The sequence below is a fragment of the Ipomoea triloba genome, chromosome 13 (genome assembly GCF_003576645.1).
Source record: "Ipomoea triloba cultivar NCNSP0323 chromosome 13, ASM357664v1".
NCBI lineage: Eukaryota > Viridiplantae > Streptophyta > Magnoliopsida > Solanales > Convolvulaceae > Ipomoea > Ipomoea triloba.
Genome location: NC_044928.1, coordinates 55,673 through 75,177, shown reverse-complemented (window position 1 = coordinate 75,177; position 19,505 = coordinate 55,673). Strand labels below are relative to the sequence as shown.

Sequence of the window (19,505 nt, the reverse complement as noted above, 5' to 3'; positions counted from 1 at the left end):
GGGAACAGGCTCTCCATGACGCTGTCACGCTTCCCTTCATGCAAACTGAGATGTTCCGGATGAAAGCAGAATGCACTTGACCGGCAGTTACTCTTTCTTTTAGCTGAGCTTGATGATTGCGCAGATTCTGTGTCCCGCGCGAAGAAGACCGGGAATCAATCACTTGTTCTTGGAGAGAGCAGAAAAATGCCTGGTATAGCCTTCGCTGATCACAAGGTAAATGACGGTCATCATAAGTCGTGAGCTTGGCTGAACAAGTCGGGAACTGCTCGGCTGATAACTCGGGGCACGGTGACTAACACGCGGTGAGGTCGGGTCGAGACGGTCAAGACCGGTCAATTGCATGTCCACGCGACTTGCCCAGTATCCAGGGTAAGTCCAAGCATTAACAATAATCTGTTATTGTTTAATTTTTCCCTTTTGCGTTCTTCTTTTTCTTTTTCTCTTTCTTTCCACTTTCTTGATTTGCACACTCCACCGCCAATTTCCACCAACTATATTGCATGCAGTAGCAGATTTCTACCTTTACCTTTTCCTAATAACAAAGCATCCACCACTTTTGTTTTTGCTAATACAAGGTACTGATCATTTGCAAAATTAATCCCCTTGCCTAGCTTCTAGCTTCTCTGCCTATGTAATGGCTTTTGCCACAATGCTGCATGTTATTACGTTGGTGAAGAGTCCCAAGAACAACTAATGGGCATCTTAGAATTGATAAGGTGAAAGTGGAGGAATGCCACAAGCTAATCAAGGAAGTAGCATCAAGAACCCACTTTGAATCAGCTAACAAAAGGAAGTATGGAGCGATGCAGGGAGCCCCAAGCTTCTTCTACCTCTGCAACATCCTCAGTTTCTTCGTCCCCATTGCCAATCGGAACGGCACGAGAGCGGAAGGCACCGGCCAACGAACCTCTGCACTTGACAATCTAGGAATAGAACAATATGCTTGAAGTTGTACTATGCTTCGCTCTAATACCCACCCCAAGACGGTGAGTAAACACGGCATGCATGGCATTTCTTCTGGATGAAACGGGTTGAGGGGGAGGTGCATAAGAAGATGGTGACTTGGATTTGTTGAATAATTAGCTTGAAGTTATTGACCTTGAGGCAGATCACAATGATGACGCTTTGCAGGTGGTTCGTGGTCTGATTTTCCCACCAACGAGGCCAATCAACAATCCATCACACAAACAGAGCATCCGGGCTAATCAAGCAAACAATTTGATCTCTATTTTCCTTGGTGTAGCAGAAATTTGGGTTCTCATAGTGTTTTCTGATCGGAAGAATTTGTGAGCTTTTCTTGGAAAAAGCTCACTCCCAAAACCAGAAAAGAGGAAATCAAGAGATGATAATAGCATTTTTTGATCAGGAACGTAGTTTTTTCATCGCGTTCCCCATAAACGGCGCCATTTGATACACAATAATTCCTCCATGTATTCAAGTACACAATAATCTATGTGAAATATGAAGTAAAATGGGAGAATTTTGGCCAAATCATCTCTTTATTTATTGATCTTGAGTCCTCTAGAGAGAAGAGAGAGCAAGGCCTTTTAGAGTATCTTTAGAGAGAAGTCAAGAGGGGACCAAAAGCCCTTAACTTGAAGGCTAGGACCCCTTTACATAGGCCCCTAGTTACGTACCCAATACCGTATAAATATCCAAATACGTATAGCGGTAATCCCAGGGATATATTCCCTATCAGTATCCAAGCATAGTTTTTACAATACATATCCCAGGGTATATTCCCTATCAGTATCCAACGCATTGCACCTTTAAAAACAGAATCAAATCCTCATTCTCCAAAAAAAAAAAAACAATGATAATAGGCACAGTTTCTCATCTATGTTGAATATATACTGTAAATTAGGTATATTGTTTCATCAATATACAATGCGTGATTCTAATTAATTGACCAAAGTTAATTTTTTTTTTTCGTATTTTTAATACACTTCAACATATTCATAGTATATGATTAAAAATGTTGTCAATTTTGATTGGGATGAGGTTCAAATATAAGACCTTCCTTATAAAAATCAATGAGTAAGTTAACAATAATAAATATTTAACCGAATATTCTGTTACTAAAGTTACACTATCGGAATGCAGAGGTATTTAAGAAAAGTAAATGATATAATAGAAGGTAAAATAAAAAAATATATTAAAAAATATTAAAATCAAAATAATATGAACCATTCATTTCAACAAATAATTACGTAAATATTTTTTAGTTGTCGTTAGGGGCTTAATTGTATTGGCTCTTATTAAGTTTGTATTTGTATATGTATTGTATGTAGATACTTGTTTAAAATATAAATATTTGATACTAATTTGTCAAATTTTAAAAGTTTGTATGTAATTGTTAAATAATTAGATATAATAATTGCTATAAATTATAGATTTGGTATTAAATTGTGATGTTATACAGATTTAAATATACTCCGTATTTTTTTACCAGATATGAATGTTTATTTGTTTATCTATTTTTATTTTTTACCATTAAGCCTTTAAAATGTACTAACGTATCTGATGGATTTAATTAACCCGGGTAGCCCGAATCAATAAACCCGATAAGATTTTAGGGGGTATGACAAGTAATGGACCAAAGTCAGGCGCCGAGGTCGTCAACGTCAGCCGCCGAGAGCCAACCGGCGACCGCTGCCGAGGAGCACCATCGCTGACACCCTCTGCCGCCGAGTCCCCACCGCCCGCGAGGCCGCACCGCCCTCACGTCGTGACTGCCGACTCCGAGCACGCTACCGTGGACCCGCCGACGTCGAATCGCTCCACCGCCGCGCCGCTACTGCCGACAGCGTGTTCGGGTATGATTTATCCATCAGTATCAATATCTAATAAATCATGATTGGTGAATTATGTCAAATTATTTTTTACGTAATACGCTACGTTGAGAAAATATTAATAAGTAATTGCTCTCCCATATGGGAAGCTGTGGGTTCGAGTCTCAGTAGATGCGGTATTGACTCTTTGTGCTTTAGTAGGTTAAGAAAGTAATTATGAACAGATATTCCATTATAACAGAATCAATGATACTAAAAAAAATAATTTAGATGGAAAAAATTATAATTGAGAATTATAATTGAGAATGATAGGGAATATACCGCGGGTATACGACCCTAAGTATTTGCTACGTAGACTATATACGAATACGGGTATTAGCCCATCCTATATAATGGACCTTTGGCCCCTCAAGTTGAGGAAATTTTTGGGCCTCTCTTTCCCTCTCTCTGGATAGACAGAGGAAGTTCTCCTCTACATTCTCTCTACATTTTATTCAAAAGCAGTGAATAAAGGGATGACTTTGGGGGTTAATTTCTTTCATTGATGCTGCCTTCTACATATATGATTATGCACACAAAGTATATGGAGCAATTTAATCCATATCAAATGGTGCCGTCTGTGGGGAATGCAGGAAGAAGCCGTGTTCCTCTACTCATCTGAAGCGATAATTTCCTCTCCGTTAATTCCTTGTCTCTTCGGCACTAACGACAGCGGGAAGAATGGAATCGATGGGTCAAAAGGCCTACTGCTCAACGGATTTAAATGTAAACCTCAACAAAGAAATGCAAGGTTTCAAGAAAAATTGGCAAATCACAGGCGACCAAAACGGAGTTTTCAGAGAATGAGATTAAGCTCGCCGTCCACGCTCCACCCACGCTGAAACAAGATTCCTCTTCTCTCTCTCTCGTCGGAACCACTACCTCACCAGTAGAAATCACTCCCCGGTCCTACATGTGATGTTCCCCTTTCTGGCAGCACCACCTTGGCGAACAGCACCCCATCCACCTTCTTCTACCGTAGGAGTCCGTCGGACTCCGGTGGTGAGTGAGGAAGGCCAGCGGGTGTGTCGCGGTGTTGTGTGGGCTGTCGGGCATCATTGCCGGCGCGGGAGCCTGAGAATCACGTCCATGTTCGCCAACTGGTTTCTTCCTCTTGTTAGTGATGCTGGAAGTGCGAGAAGGGTATAGTGCAAAGTTCCATTCTCATTGGTTGCATGTGGCGGGGGAAAAGTGAACTCCAAGAAAGTGGAAGGAGAGAGAACGAGATTTAAAAAAATGCATGTGTTCAAAGGAAAAGGAGGAGACATAGCTCACTTTATTGATGAATTGAAATGCATGGACAAAATTATCGACAGATGAAATAATGGACAAGAATGTGGAGAATCAATGCACTTTTCAATAAAATAATAAATGGATGTACATGGAATCACAAAAAGCTGTACTTTTTTATGCATGTAATCCACTTTTTCAAAAAACAAAAGCTAATGTTGTCAAATACATTGGTACTTACATATGTATGTATGTATTGTGGCGTATGGCGTATGTATCTACTAATCTACTATGGCAGTTTGGAATATAACATTTTTTAATATAATAAAGTAAATGTTTTAGGATTTGTTTGGTTATTAGCGGTTAGTGGTCTCGATGCTTATATATTTTAATAAAACATAACGAAATTGTAAATAACTAAATTATATTGGAACTAAAATAAGTAGAAACAAATAAACCACTTACATGGGAGCAAATAGCGTGTCATCATTGTCACTTGTTTGGACACCGGTCCGACCATTTAAAAATCATGTGTAATTGTATTTGTGATCAAGTACTTTATATGCTCATAAATGATGTTATGAAATAATATAATGGGAACCACAACATAAATTCAAAAATCATAGATTAAGGAGTGTAACTAAAATGTGTAGATTATAGAGGAATATAATGAGAACCACAACATTACATACAAAGATACAAGTATAGATGAATAGATTATACAATAGATATATTTACATAACGATATTGAAGTTATACTAATTAATGAGTATACCATCATTGATTTTAAAAAAAATGTAATCATTATGAGTACGAATACAAATAATAGAATTAACATGATAATATTTTGACAATCATACCTCTAAAATGTCAAGTTGATGGTGTGTTGCAGAATATGTTAGGTTTAGTTTGGGTGAATACAAGTGAGAAGGGAAGGGGGTTTATATACTGTTGTTTTGCGTAGAATAATGGTTTAGTTAGGAATCTATACAAAATTGTATTATAGAATCTTATTAAGACTTCAATATTCTAATTTTGAGTTAGGAATCTATACATAATTGTATTATAGAATATTGCCAATTTAATGTTAAACTTCCGTTATATTTAACAGAAAAATTTGGTAAAATTATAAAAGATTAGAATATATTAGGAATTTAATTGAAGGTTGCACAATAAATTAAAAGAACACAAAGTACAATATGTTATAACAGACTATTACACCTACATTTTTTTTAGTTCCAGTTAAGGGTCTAACATTATTGGCTCTTATTATAAGTGTAGATATAATAATAATAATAATAATAATAATAATAATAATAATAATAATAATAATAATGATGGTTAACATTACAAAAGAAATTAAAGCAAACATTTTAAAAAATAAACAATTAAAAAAAACAAAGAATACAGGGAGATGTCCACTTCTCCCCAAAATAAAAAAAAAAAAAAAACGATGTAATGTATGATTACGGAAAGAATTTGGTAAGATTATAAAGGATTATGATATATTAGGAATTTAATTGGAGGTTGCACAATAAGAAAAACACAGAGTACAATGCAGATTATTACACCAACAATTTTTAGTTGCAGTTAAGGGTCTAACATTATTGGCTCTTATTATTAGTGTAAATAGAGGGTAAAAAAGAAAAATTATTAAAAAAATATTAAAATCAAAATAATATGAACCATTCAGGAATCACGATTTTTTTTTTTTTTTGTGATTTCTTTTTCTTCTTTCCGTTTGTAGGTGAGGCTTTGTCCATTCTGGACTATGGTGAAGAAGAATGCATGGAGAGAGAGAAACAAAATATTTTATTATTTATTGGAAATCTGCATCATCTTTTTTGAAGCACATGGGAGTCATTGAGAGAGGGGTTGTATTTGGATGTATATCTATACTTTTTTAGGTTGGAGATGTATGTATAGTTGTATACGACAGAGGAGAGAGATTGCATGGAATGTTTAACCTTTTTTTTATTAAAATATCGATATTTTAGTCTAACTTTCAAAACATCGATATTTTAGTCCATTGCATTTCATTCCTCGGCAACCTAAGAATTGACCCGAAAAGGAGGCTGATCATTTCGGAGGGGAATAACCGTTTCCTAGCCTCTCGCAGGCCGGTTATTGGCAGGTTTGCTTCCCCGGTCTCAGACCACTTGGATGGCTCATCCTCCTATCAGGAAAGGTTTCGCGTGGGCACATCAGTCCAAGCTTCTGAATTTGCACGTCAAAGATTACAGAAGTATAGAAAATCATCCCGACCATCATTCAGCTCGGGTTCAGTCATACTTGCTTGAATTTCTCACCGAAAGAGTTGATTAGTTACTGGTCAGTGTGTTGTCACGTCCCGACCTACTCCGAATCTTGACTTAATTAAATGTTTTGGTGGTCGGCAGTCGGCACCATATCGAGGATGAGCAATACGTAGTCGAAGTAGCAGCTGCCCAAAACCACCGCTGATCTCTTGGTGCTTCCCAGACGATCAGATGCATTCCCAGACTGTCTGTGCACTTTGCATGATTCGAGGGACATGCGTGTTAGTTGTTCATCGCTGGCCTGGTGTAAATTGCCGAATAGCAATGGCTATCTAAACCAACCAAGTTGAAAATTCTGAATGAGTTGTTCATTAGTCATCTTCCCGAGCATCGAGCAACCGAGAAACTTTGAGCCTGACCCTCTTCATAAAGGTTCAAGGATCGAAAGTCTGGCTTGGTATTCCATTTGTGTGGTGACCTGCCTCGGCTCCGATCAAACCGACTGCGCATGCGAGGTCCTTCGCGTGTTCATTCCTGAAGTAGAGGAGCCATGGCCGTTTCTGTAATTACGTCGGGCAGCAAGTGATCCGAATCTAATCTATTGATAGGTCGGTGAAATGTGAAAAGCAAAACAGTAAAAGGAACGAGCAAAAAGATTCCGGTGGTTTAACATAAGGTACAAACCACCGGTTAAACGACACAAAGAATATCAACATAAGGTTATGCTGTCGTGGAACCAACACTCCTAGAGATTCCCGAACCAGAGATTACAAGGGTGCGTTTCCACTACACTCCTCACCGGTGCAGTTTCTACTAAGCAATTAGCCTCGGGCGCAATCAATTTTCTGAGCTTAAAACTTCATGAAGCGACTAGAGGACTCTTTTCCCGACCAACAACTTTGTCATCCCTTGGTTCTTTGAACGCGAAGATAGACCGGATTCAGCGATTGGAAGGGCATCCCCAATTCCTAGTCTCCTGGTCTGAGCGCCCTGAAAAAGTCCACTAACTAGATGCATGAGTTTAATTCTCGATGTAAAATTGAACGTCGGTCGCAAGTCCTTGCTGGCCGACTAACTTCATGACCAGTTTCCTAGTCTATTCTCTGTGACAAATGAAAGCAAACGGAGATGGATTGCACATATCTGGTGAAAGCATCAGTTTCCGAGCATGCATGCATCGTGCGTTGATAGCACTACAAGCGTGAGTTTACGTGTTTCCCCCAATATTGCGCATCCTGGGAAAATTATCAACTGAGCCATGCCGCACCAGAAGGGTCTGTTCAAGTTGACCGGGAATTGATCTTCAGATTGCGAGTTGAGAAGAGCTATCGGTCAGGGCATAAGTACTCTTAAATTCTTCTACAACCGCCAATCGTAGCAGCTAAAGAGCCCGGGAGGCCGAGTTAAAATGCGAAGAGAGTCGTCCGACCTCTTCTTTCGTCGTTGGGGGTAGTATGTACATTCTCCAAGTCGACTGTCAGAACCTGAGGATCAACAACAACGACCAATACTGTCTCTCTGTGTTGTCAGGTACATTCGGAACTACTCCCGAACCGTCGTTGATCAGTTTTGTGGTTAGGATGGACTTCCGAACTACTGCTCCAGCAAGAGGATCGTTGCATGTTTTCTCATGGCCGGTCTCCCGAGCTACATAATCTCCCGAGCATCGCATCATAGGCGAGAGAACATCAACAACAATGATCCCGACCGTCCATGATCCAGATAGCATCATAGTCTGATATTGCGCTCTGCCCGAACATATAATCAGTACACCATCTGAGCATCACGAGTCTCCCGATCATGTTGAGGCTAGAGATCAAAACATTGCAAACAGCCAGCCGTTGCTAATCATTTTCCCGAGTTGTGAGTAGCGGATCGCCATTCGACATATCTCTAATGCTCCAAGCTCCTCAATCCCGGTTCTTATGGAACTTGAGGTCGCGCAGCTATGCTGGTGATAATCAACCTGATTTGGAGGGTCCTAGCAATGATGATTCATGCGGAAGTGATCAACACCAAGAGAATGGTGATGAAAGTAGTCAAATTTCCCCAACTGCGAGCAACAACCGGTTTCCTGGGGCGAGTGATCGTTTCTTGGTCTGTTCCGAACGGGCCGCCGAATCCAATCGCATAATTCTAAAGCTCAGACTAGGAGGAAACTAGAGCAATGAGGAATAATGGAGTAGTTGCGGTCGAAAGCATTCTGTACTCATCCGAAGGGTGGCGTGTCGGCAACTATGATGAACCTGGTGCCAGACTATTAATAGCTTCAATGCTTCATGAGCAGCATGTTCGGAGGATCGTCACAAGCCTTCTAGCAACTACTATACCTTTCCGAGTGTCCCATGACTGATTGTGATAGCAGTAGGGCGCCAACTCTTTCTCCGAACGCGTGATCGAATCTGCCGTACCATTTCCCGAGCAAAACAAGTGAACAGAGTACCAGACTCATTTTCCGACCTCGGAGTTGGTTATTGATTAAAGTTTTGATTTTTTCAGAACAAGTTTCGGCCTCAACATCCTTTCGACCAGTCACGTTGCGCAATCCCAAGATGGTCATCTAGATTGGAATAGAGCTTCCAAACGGCAACAAACTTGTTAAAAGATAATTATTATTAGAATTCTAAATTTGTAAATTGTAATAGTAGTTTTAAATTGTAAATTGTATGGCCTAAATTGTAAATTGTATAAGTTGTAGGCCCATACTTAGAAAATTGTAATAGCTAAATAATTGTACTAAGTCCGGTTAGGTTGGTCCATCCACTACCAGCATTGTAATCCCGGGGTCAAATCTCGGCATATTTAGTTACGACGGTGGTCGAAAAAAACGCTACGACGGCGGTTGGAAAGAAATGCTTCGGACCGATCTTGGTGGGAGCAAGGTGCCCACTACGGGAGCAAGGTGCCCGTTACGGTCCTCGAACTGATATTTGTGGGAGTAAGGTGGCCACTACGGGAGCAAGGTGCCCGTTACGGTCCTCGAACCGATTTGTGGGAGCAAGGTGCCCGTTTATAGTCCTCGGACCGATCTTTGTGGGAGCAAGGTGCCCGTTTATGGTCTTTGGACCGATCTTTGTAGGAGCAAGGTGCCCACTACGGGAGCAAGGTGCCCGTTTATGGTCCTCATACCGATCTTTGTGGGAGCAAGGTGCCCACTACGGGAGTAAGTTGCCCGTTTATGGTATTCGAACCGATCTTTGTGGGAGTAAGGTGCCCACTACGGGAGCAAGGTGCCCATTACGGTCCTCAAACCGATATTTGTGGGAGTAAGGTGCCCACTACGGGAGCAAGGTGCCGTTACGGTCATCGAACCGATCTTTGTGGGAGTAAGGTGCCCACTACGGGAGCAAGGTGCCCGTTACGGTCCTCGAACCGATCTTTGTGGGAGTAAGGTGCCCACTACGGGAGCAAGGTGTCCGTTATGGTCTTCGGACCGATCTTTTTGGGTGTATAGTGCCCATCACGGGAGCAAGGTGCTTGTTTATTTGCCTAGTCATAGGGCGTTGGGAGTAAGGTGCCCATTCACGATCATTTAGATCTGCAAACTCCATCAAACGCTCGAGCCCGCCTGTTCGAAGTTGCAACCGAGCGAAGTTGAAGTTTTAAAAGCTTGTGAATTTTTTAAATTCACTTTGTAAATTGTACACGGTTATATATATAGTTTAGTCGTGTGCAAAGCCCGGTTAGGTTGGCATTACCACCACTGGTGCTATAAGTCTGGTTAGGTCGGTATTACCACCACCGGCGCTATGAGCCCAATTAGGTCGCCCTAGCCACCATCGGCACAGTTAGCCCGGGACCAATTCCGGCATTAAGCCCTACGAGGTAGGCAATTCAGTTTGCCAGCTCGGCATTTCGCCTCGATTAAATCCAATCCATTTATTGGAAAAATTGAATCTCTAAATTGAGATTAGGTTCGACCTCCCAACCATCCGGTCGCTAGATCGGTAAAATTCGACCTTTCAGTCGTGTCGAGAACCCGATCCTTAAGATCGTTAGAGTTCAAGCGACCCTTATAGTCCAAAAAACTATGCTTAAGGTTGCACTCTTTTTTCCTTAGCTAAGATTTTTTCCCACCGGGTTTTTTCTTAGTCTGAGGTTTTTAACGAGGCAATCGGCGTACGTTGAGGACTATACGGTCAGTGTTCCCAGCTCGAACTCTTCTTCGTTGGCGCTTAAAGTTGTACTCTTTTTTCCTTGGCTATGATTTTTCCCTATTGGGTTTTTTCTTAGCCCGAGGTTTTTAACGAGGTAACTAGCGTGAGTCGCGGACCGTAAGGCTAGTCTTCCAGCCCGACCCCTTTCTTGTTGACTCGACGTCAGGACTCGGACTGGGGGGCTACTTGATAGGGAATATACCTCAGGTATACGGTCCTAAGTATTTGATACGTAGACTGTATACAAATACAGGTATTACCGTATTAGCCCATCCTATATAATTGACATTGGCCCCTCAAGTTGAGAACTTTTTTTGGCCTCTCTTTCCCTCTCTCTGGATAGACACAGGAAGCTCTCCTCTACATTCTCTCTACATTTTATTTAAAAGCAATGAATAAATGGATAACTATGGGGGCTAATTTCTTTCATTGATGCTGCCTTCTACATATATGATTATACACACAAAGTATATGGGGCAATTTAATCCATATCAGAGAACATGGTTAAATAAGCACTCAAATTAATAGAGTAGTGATGGAATAATATAATATGTCTTTTAATCCATATCAGAGAACATGGTTAAATAAGCACTCAAATTAATAGAGTAGTGATGGAATAATATAATATGTCTTACTACTACTACTACTACTACAACTACCACTACCACTACCACTACTACTACTCTATTACTACTACTGCTGCTGCTGCTGCTACTGCTGCTGCTACTACTACTACTACTATTATTATTATTATTATTATTCAAATAAGAATGAGTCTAGCAAGAATTATTTAAAGGCTCAGAAAAAGCAGACAGGAGATCCCAGACTCATTCAGTTGCAAATAATCATTTTCTCCTTACCTTTTCCTTCTTCTTGGCCATGGCTGCCCATGTACATGTACCTGTAACAAATCTAGTGGATTCTGGCTTGGCTTAGCCTAAAAAGGCTCGTGGTTTTCACCGTTTTGGTTTCCACGTTAAATATCTTTGTGTTTTTTATCCATTCGTTATCTTCTTTTATTTATTGGATTTATTAATTCGGAAACCCCGGATTAATTAAATCCATCAATGGTGCTCTTGTTGAGAGCTGATTAAACACTCAAGTTTAATTTGCTCTCCATCTCATATCTCACATCAACAAAATACATTTTTTACACAAACCACATTTCAATCACTCTACCCAATAATTCTGAGGTTACAGATTCCTCCACTCAAACAAAACAACATTTGATTGGTCGATTTGAAATTAATAATGTAGGATTATCATCGCCTGCGCATTGTGGTGACTCCAAGCACCTAAGTCGAACCGGTGCGGGATCCGACAAGGGCTCCATGCTTCGCCACTCAAGTTCGTGTAATTAGATCATTGAACTATAAAAGATTTCAATTAAACATTTGAATTTGGATACAATAACCAATCATCCACGAGTAATAATCGGTAATCTGGGTTCGGACAGGGTTTGGACAACTAGATCTTGAGACTGACGATCGTTGAATGGTTATCGATCACCTTCTTCAATATTGCTTGCCAGTTGCAAATTGCTAGAACAGTTGTCGAAATGGTTGCAAAAATGATTATTAGGCTCAGACAAGTAAAAATAATAAATTAATATATTTAATTACAATGTTATAAAATTTCATAACTTAATTGATTTTTCATATACTATTTATATTTATGTTTCAACATTTTTTTATATTTTTAATCTCGTCTTCCGAGATAAGGACAAGTACAGTTAAAACGGACATAGCCCATTGGCCTAGCTCATCCCGCTCAATCAAAAGAGTGGGACATGCTTTGAATTTTATGGCAGGTAAGCCCGCCCGAGATAATTGAGTTGTTTGCAATTTATATCGTGGATTGTGGACTCTGATCCAAGGCAAATTATGCTATGGACCCGGGTCCACCTTACAAGGTGAACCCAAATTCATGTTCACAAATTTAGAACTATATGTTTATAAATTTAGAACTCTATATCAGAATTTTAGATCTCAATATACAAAATTACATTACTCAATATTCACAATTTTTGAACTCTATATTCACAATTTTGTTATATAGATTCAAAAATTGTGTTATACCGTTGAACATAGAGTTATGAAATTGTGAACATGAAGTTATGAAATTGTGAACATGGAGTTATGAAATCGTGAACAAGGAGTTATGAAATTGTGAATATGAAATTATGAAATTGTGAACATGGAGTTATGAAATTATGGAAATGGAGTTATGAAATTATGGAAATGAAGTTATAAAATTATGGAAATGAAGTTATAAAATTGTGAACATGGACCCGGGTCCACCTTGTAAGGTGGACTTAGGTCCATATCCAATTTACAGGGTCCATATCCAATTTACAGAATTTGACTTAATAGAGTACAAAATTAATAGTTCATAATGTACATAATTATATAATTGAGGACACATAAACACTAAACATAATACACAGATTTCATTTTCATTATATTGTGTTTATATGCATGTGTATTATGAACATGAATTTCTGTACAAGTCAAATTCTATGAACATGAATTTCTGTACCTTATCAAGAAAATTTGTATATTGGACACTGTGGACTCTGGTTCACGATATAACGATTGAGAGTTGTTTTCCAAAATGGGGTGATTTGGTAATTAACATCTTTTTTTTTTTTTTTTTTTTTTTTTGCATTTATCATGAAATTACTTACTAGTCCCGCACAGTGCGAGGGATTTGGTTCTCATATGGGGTATTATTGCAACTTCGTCCGTAGCTGTGAAAAGAACGAAAGGGTCAAACCCTAATTCATCCATCACTCCTGATTAGGCTCACCAACAAGAGTGAAGGAGATGCAACTATATTCTCCGGTCCGGTAAATTGTTTCTTTCTTTGAGTTTTTATTTCATTCAAAAAAAAGAATTCTTTTCGTTAATTGTTAATAGAGGGAGATGAGAAGGTCGTAGTGGCTGTGTATAGAGCGGAGGTTTGTGGTTTGGCGAGGAAATAGTCGTACAGTGAGTGGCCGGATTGAATTCTCTGGACTGTGTTGTCGCCGGAAGGCTTGGGGGAGCGAGGCTGGGTTAGATTTGGCTTTGTTTTTTTCTTCTAGTTTGGGGAAGAGGAGGAGGCGGAGAAGGATAGAGGCGGTTGCGCTGTATTCCAGGTATCTCATTTTCCGTTCTAAAAGCTATAATTTGGTTTATTTCATTTAACTTTTTAAACAAACATATAATTCAAAAAAAATTATTATTTTTGAATTTAACTGAAAAGAAAAGCGGACAGAGATTGGCGAATAAAGAAAATGAAACTGTTGCGTTTTTTTTTTTTTTTGTGAATTTTAGCACTAAGAAGTTCTATAAATCCTTGTTTCTAATTGAATATATTATATTAAAATTTAATTTAAAATTGGGAAACACAGGTTGGAATGTGTTTTTGTATATTTTTTAATAGTCAAATATTCAAATGGTTTTTCAATTTCAAATAGAACTATTATTTATTCAACCGAAACACATTATAACTTTTTTCAACAAGTTCTTTTTGATTAAAGTAAAAACTTCTATCAAGATTGATCTTATATTTTGTTATCCTATGAACTGATTGTGTTGCCACTTGCCAACAGCGCTTTTGAGTTGAGGAGATAGTGAGATACCTCAAATATACTAAATTGCAATTGATCCAAAATGGAATGGCATGCCTTTTTTTTTTTTTTTTTTTGGGTTTGTAACTTAACTTATTTCAGGTGGTCTTCCTTGGCATATTGAATTGTGCATTAAGCAAACTATTGAATTAAGCATTAAGCCTTTCTTGTCAGATGTCCTTGGCTGCTAAAGCACATTTAGAAATGAAGAATAAAAAATATCAAAACAGAAAGTTGATTTGAGAATGACAGGGTTTTGGAATAGGAAACTGTAGTTTGGAAAAGAAAGAATGAGAATTTAATTGCAAGTGTAAGCAGTTTGATGTCTATATTATCTACCATGTATTTTAGTTTTATTTAAAAAGTTTATTTACTCTCACTCTAGGTACTCTGCATTGAAAAATATTTTCATTTCACTTTAGTTTCTCAATATTTTGGTTATGTCTGTTCATTGCTTGTGGGTATACTTAAATTGGTACAGCTTGAAATATGAATTTAACCATATGCCCATATCTAGTGATGAAAGTTGTTTTGATAAGAACCAGTGTGCTTAAATTTATTTTTTATAATGATTTATATTGCTTTATGCATTTTACCTAACTCTTTTCTTCTTACTCCTCCTTTGACGGGATTTTTTTTGGTGACTGAAACACACCCGATCAGCTGCAAGAATAATGGACCATTATGTAAACAATCCTGGACCAATTGATGATTCTGTATTGTATGACCAGGATAAGCATGTATCATGTGCAGTTTGGGAGGGGCAGGTATTTGTTTTATTATGATCAATTAATAATTATTAAATAAGCAAATTTTATGGAACTTGTGAATGCAATTATTTAAGCTACCTTTTGACAGGAGCGTGGTGCTCTTAGATGCCATGAACACACTTCAAAGCTTGACAGGTGGATGCTCACTGAAAAACAGATAGAATTGGTAAAAAAGGCTGGATTTGGCCTCTTAAGATTGATACCAGCAATTAGTTTGGACAATCCACTTATATCTGCTCTGGTGGAGAGATGGAGGAGAGAAACAAACACATTCCATCTCACTGTTGGGGAGATGACAGTGACACTTGAGGATGTTGCTTACTTGCTTGGGCTACCAGTTGATGGTGAGCCTGTTATAGGTGTGACTTATACTTCGTGTGAAGCAGTGTGCCTCAAGTATTTGGGTAAAGCACCCAACTCTGGCTACACAAGTGGTGGCATGGTTAAGCTTAGTTGGTTGAAAGAGACATTCTCTTTCTGCCCTGCAGATGCATCACTAGAAGATATTGAGCACCATACGCGTGCTTACCTTCTTTATCTTGTTGGTAGTACAATTTTCTCAACTACCACTGGAAATAAGGTACCTGTCATGTACCTTCCCTTGTTTGAAAATTTTGATGAGGCTGGCAAGTATGCCTGGGGTGCAGCAGCGTTGTCCTTCTTGTACAGAGCGCTTGGGAATGCCTCTCTTAGGTCACAGAGCACAATTAGTGGCTGTTTGACATTACTACAGGTAATATGAGGCTGACTTTATCTTCTTTTGTGTTGTTTAATTTTTGGTGGAAATGCATTGATAAGTTTCAAGGCTTCTTATCACTTGTTAAAAGCTGTATATAGTTGATCTAACCTATTTATATGAACTTTCTGGGTTTGTAGTGCTGGAGTTACTATCACCTGAATGTTGGTCGGCCAAAGCTTAATCATGACCCAATCCATGAATGTTTTCCATTTGTACTTAGGTGGAAAGGAAAACAAAGCAGCCCAACATCAAACCGTGATGTAGCGTTCTATCGGAAATCATTGGACTTGCTAAAGCCATCTGATGTATGCTTAAATGTACATTGAAGGTCTTGCCATTTTTCTTCCTTCGGAGCTGAAAATTTACTATGGTCTTGTCTATGCTTATATTCAGGTTGACTGGTGTCCTTACTCAAACATAAGTCACACAGTTGTACCAGAAAATATTTTGAATACTCTCATTCTTGGAAGATCAAAGACAATGTTGATATGCTTTGATAAGGCAGAAAGGCACCTTCCAGATCGTGTCCTAAGGCAGTTTGGCATGAACCAGACAATCCCTCAAGAGGTACAAAGATGGGAAAGGAAGAGTCGTGGAGTAGATGGTGGGGTAGACCTCTCAGCAAAGATGGAATCAGAGCTTAATGAATGGTCAAATCGTCATCTCCATGTTGTGGAGGCAGAGGAATATGTAAAGGAAAGTGCATATATGCAATGGTATTGGAATATTACACGCAGGTTGGTAGGGAGGCCTATACCCATCTCATCTGAGTTTCAAAGAATGGTAAACCTTCATGCTATACTATTGCATCTTCAATTTTTTGCAGTGCACATCTTTAGGTCAACCTCCTCTCCGCTTTATTCTGTGTCATACTTTAGAAGTAAAAATAAATAAAAGAAAATCACAGCACAGCATTCTTTTTTCCATTTAATTACAGAATGCTGCCCTAAGGGATATTGCACACCTGGCAGACACCCTTTCTACTCATGGGATGGATGACCAACAGATTCAAGTTGTCACAAGAATCCGGGATACTGCTCATGAGTGCTTGAGAGACCAGGTTGGAAGTTCATTAGTAATTGTAGCCAACTCGCCAAATGAAGTTGGAAAACGGGGAAGAGGAAAGGAGAGAATAAGAAGGAAAGGCATGTCCAAGCGTAAACGAAGAGAGGAGGTAGAGCAATACTATGCAGCAGATGGAATGAACCCACAGTCATATTTTTCAGCTACAGTCATCGAAGCTGATCATGCACACCTATACCCTGCAGGCAGTGAGGTTGATGACCCTCATTTGTATATCACAGCTAATGAAGGCGATGATGGTGAAATGGGTGATGTGGGTGGTGGTCACAGGGTTGATGATGTGGAGATATGCAATGAAGGCGACGACATTAATGATTCAAGTTTTCATCATGCAGCTGAGGAGGAAGATGATGAACTTGCGCATGGAATAGCAGATGCAGATGGAGGCTCGCACGGGAATGGTTCCATTGAGATTGTTTCACAGACTCTTCCAAGTAGCAAGGATGTTGTGCATCCAAATGACTGCAGTGTCATAATTTAGTCATTCAATCTTTCTTTTGTAGAGGAGGATATGTTTTGTCAGATATGGCACAATAGCCCAATGCTTTACATAAAGATCTTGCCATTAAATTCCTATTTAGGATGATGTTATTGTAGAGGCAATCTGGGCCGACCATGATTAGGAGGAACTGGACTCATTCTAGGAAGTTTCCAACTGGCTTCCTTCTCGTGTGATGCTGCTTGCTGTGAATAGTTAGTTAAAAGCCAGAAAGGTGCGATAACTTGCTACCCGGAGGTTTCTCTCACCCCCCCCCACCCCCTTTTATTTTTTTTTATTGAAGACCAGAAAAAGAAAAAAGAAAAAGATATGCCTGTAATTTTTATTTCAGAAGATTGTAATTTAAATAGTTCCGGTTAATCTTTTCTTCTATTTTAGGGCAACTGAATAGGGGATTGGCAAAAAAGTTACCCTACAAAATAAAATGTGAATGGGTGTTAATAAGTGGTTTTAGTATGCTTTTACATTGACTGCTACTATAATTTCCAAACTTTTAATAATAGCCAAATCATTTTACAGAATTAAACCCAATGTGGTAGCTCAAGTGGCAAGTGAGCTCTCTTTGTGGAGAAGAATTTTGGGAGAGCCCGGGTTCGATTCTCACAAGTGACGATTCTCCCTGGGCCAGCTCCTGTCGTGAATTTATCAAAAAAAAAAAAAAATCATTTTACAGAATTTGTTTCGATGAGCAGCATGTTTGGTTCACGGAATGAGAAGGAACAGTCTTTAGGATCGTTATTAGCGTTTAGTTTGTTCAAGGAATAGAAATAGAATATATTTAAAAGATATAAATATCCATATACAAAATATAATAATAATAATAATAATTATTATTATTAAATAAGATTTTTAAATAATATTATTTTAGAGCAATTACAATATTGCAAAAACATAAATATCTTTCACACGAAATATTTTATATTCAAATAAATATTCAAATAACATAAATATAATTCACACGAAATATTTTTGATGATGATGATGACATATTTATATTAAAAAGAGTTATTCATTAATAATAATAATATTATTGTTATTACTAATGAATTTATTTATATACTTAAATAAATATAATGTATTATATAAATGCATATATTTAATTAATTACACACACACACGCACACACATATATACGGGTTATAATACAAAAGGATATTTTCGAGAATAGCTAATACCAGGACCCCCTAGGAATGACTATTGCTCTTTCAAAGGGAATAACTCATTCCCGAGAATGTTATTCCAAAAAATAAAAGGACAAGACCAACAATGGAATAGGTCTATTCAATACCATTCCAACCAAACACGCTATAAAGGTGTTTGGTAGAATTGAATTGTAATTTCATTACTACCTAACTCCATGGAATTGTAGTTAGATGAATGCGGACTCACAAACCTAGCATGAGAGGCCATCCATTCACTTGGGAGAAAGGTAGAGGAGTTTCGTTCTTGTGGAAGAAAGACTAGATCGTGCGGTAGCTACGGATGCGTGGCGCTCACTACATAGTAAGACTCTAGTTCTCAATCTTGAAGTGTTGAACTCGGATCACTCAGTAGTACTTCTGGATATTGCTGGTCTGAAACGTATTGCTCACCCTCGTAGATTCCGATTTGAGAACTCATGGCTCAAAGAAGCAGGATGTTTAGAGGTGGTAACGAGAACCTAGAACAATTCATTTCATATGGGTTTTTCAGGACAAACGCCGGGACTTGTGGAGATATGTTACTTTCCTAGGATGGCGAGAAGTATAATAAGTTCGGCAAGAAGATTCATGTTCTCCGTAAATCACTTTCTGCCCTAAAGCATTAAACTGACATTGAAAGCTTAGCCCAGTATAGACTAATTTATGGTCAACTCCAAGCCATCCTAGAACATGAGGAGATCTTTTGGAAACAACGTGCAAAGAACCACCGGTTGACCTAAGGGGATGCAAATACCATGGGTGCGTTTACTAAAGAGAATTTTCAAGAAAATTTCCAAATTTGAAAATTAAAAATAGGAAATGTGTTTACTATGTTATGTTTCAATTTTCATAGTTGAGAACAATTCTCCATTTTAAAAGAAATTAGAGACACACTCAAAACTTGTTCTCAAATTAGAAAATAGCGCCTGAACAGTAACCAACACTAGCATCGATTCCTGGCAGCAGCGTCTTTCTCCTTCTTTCTTCCTCATTTTTCTTCTACTTTCTTCTGCACTTTTTTCTTCTACTTCACAACCACCCTAACTTTTTTCATCTTCACTTTATTACTCCCTTTCACACCCACACTCATAGCTTCAAACTTGGCGCATTTATCTTCTTCATCTACAACGATCGAACTAGG

At 38.6% G+C, this 19,505-nt stretch overlaps 1 protein-coding gene across 1 annotated transcript; it reads left to right on the top strand.

The window, feature by feature from the left end:
* Positions 1-13,207: 13,207 nt before the first annotated feature.
* LOC116002199 (protein MAIN-LIKE 2) lies at positions 13,208-17,548 on the top strand. The gene is made up of 6 exons (XM_031242273.1): positions 13,208-13,618; positions 14,756-14,859; positions 14,951-15,595; positions 15,739-15,906; positions 15,995-16,384; positions 16,539-17,548. The coding sequence occupies exons 2-6, from the start codon at positions 14,767-14,769 to the stop codon at positions 17,163-17,165; spliced, it is 1,923 nt and encodes a 640-aa protein (XP_031098133.1). The 5' UTR covers positions 13,208-13,618; positions 14,756-14,766; the 3' UTR covers positions 17,166-17,548.
* Positions 17,549-19,505: the final 1,957 nt, after the last annotated feature.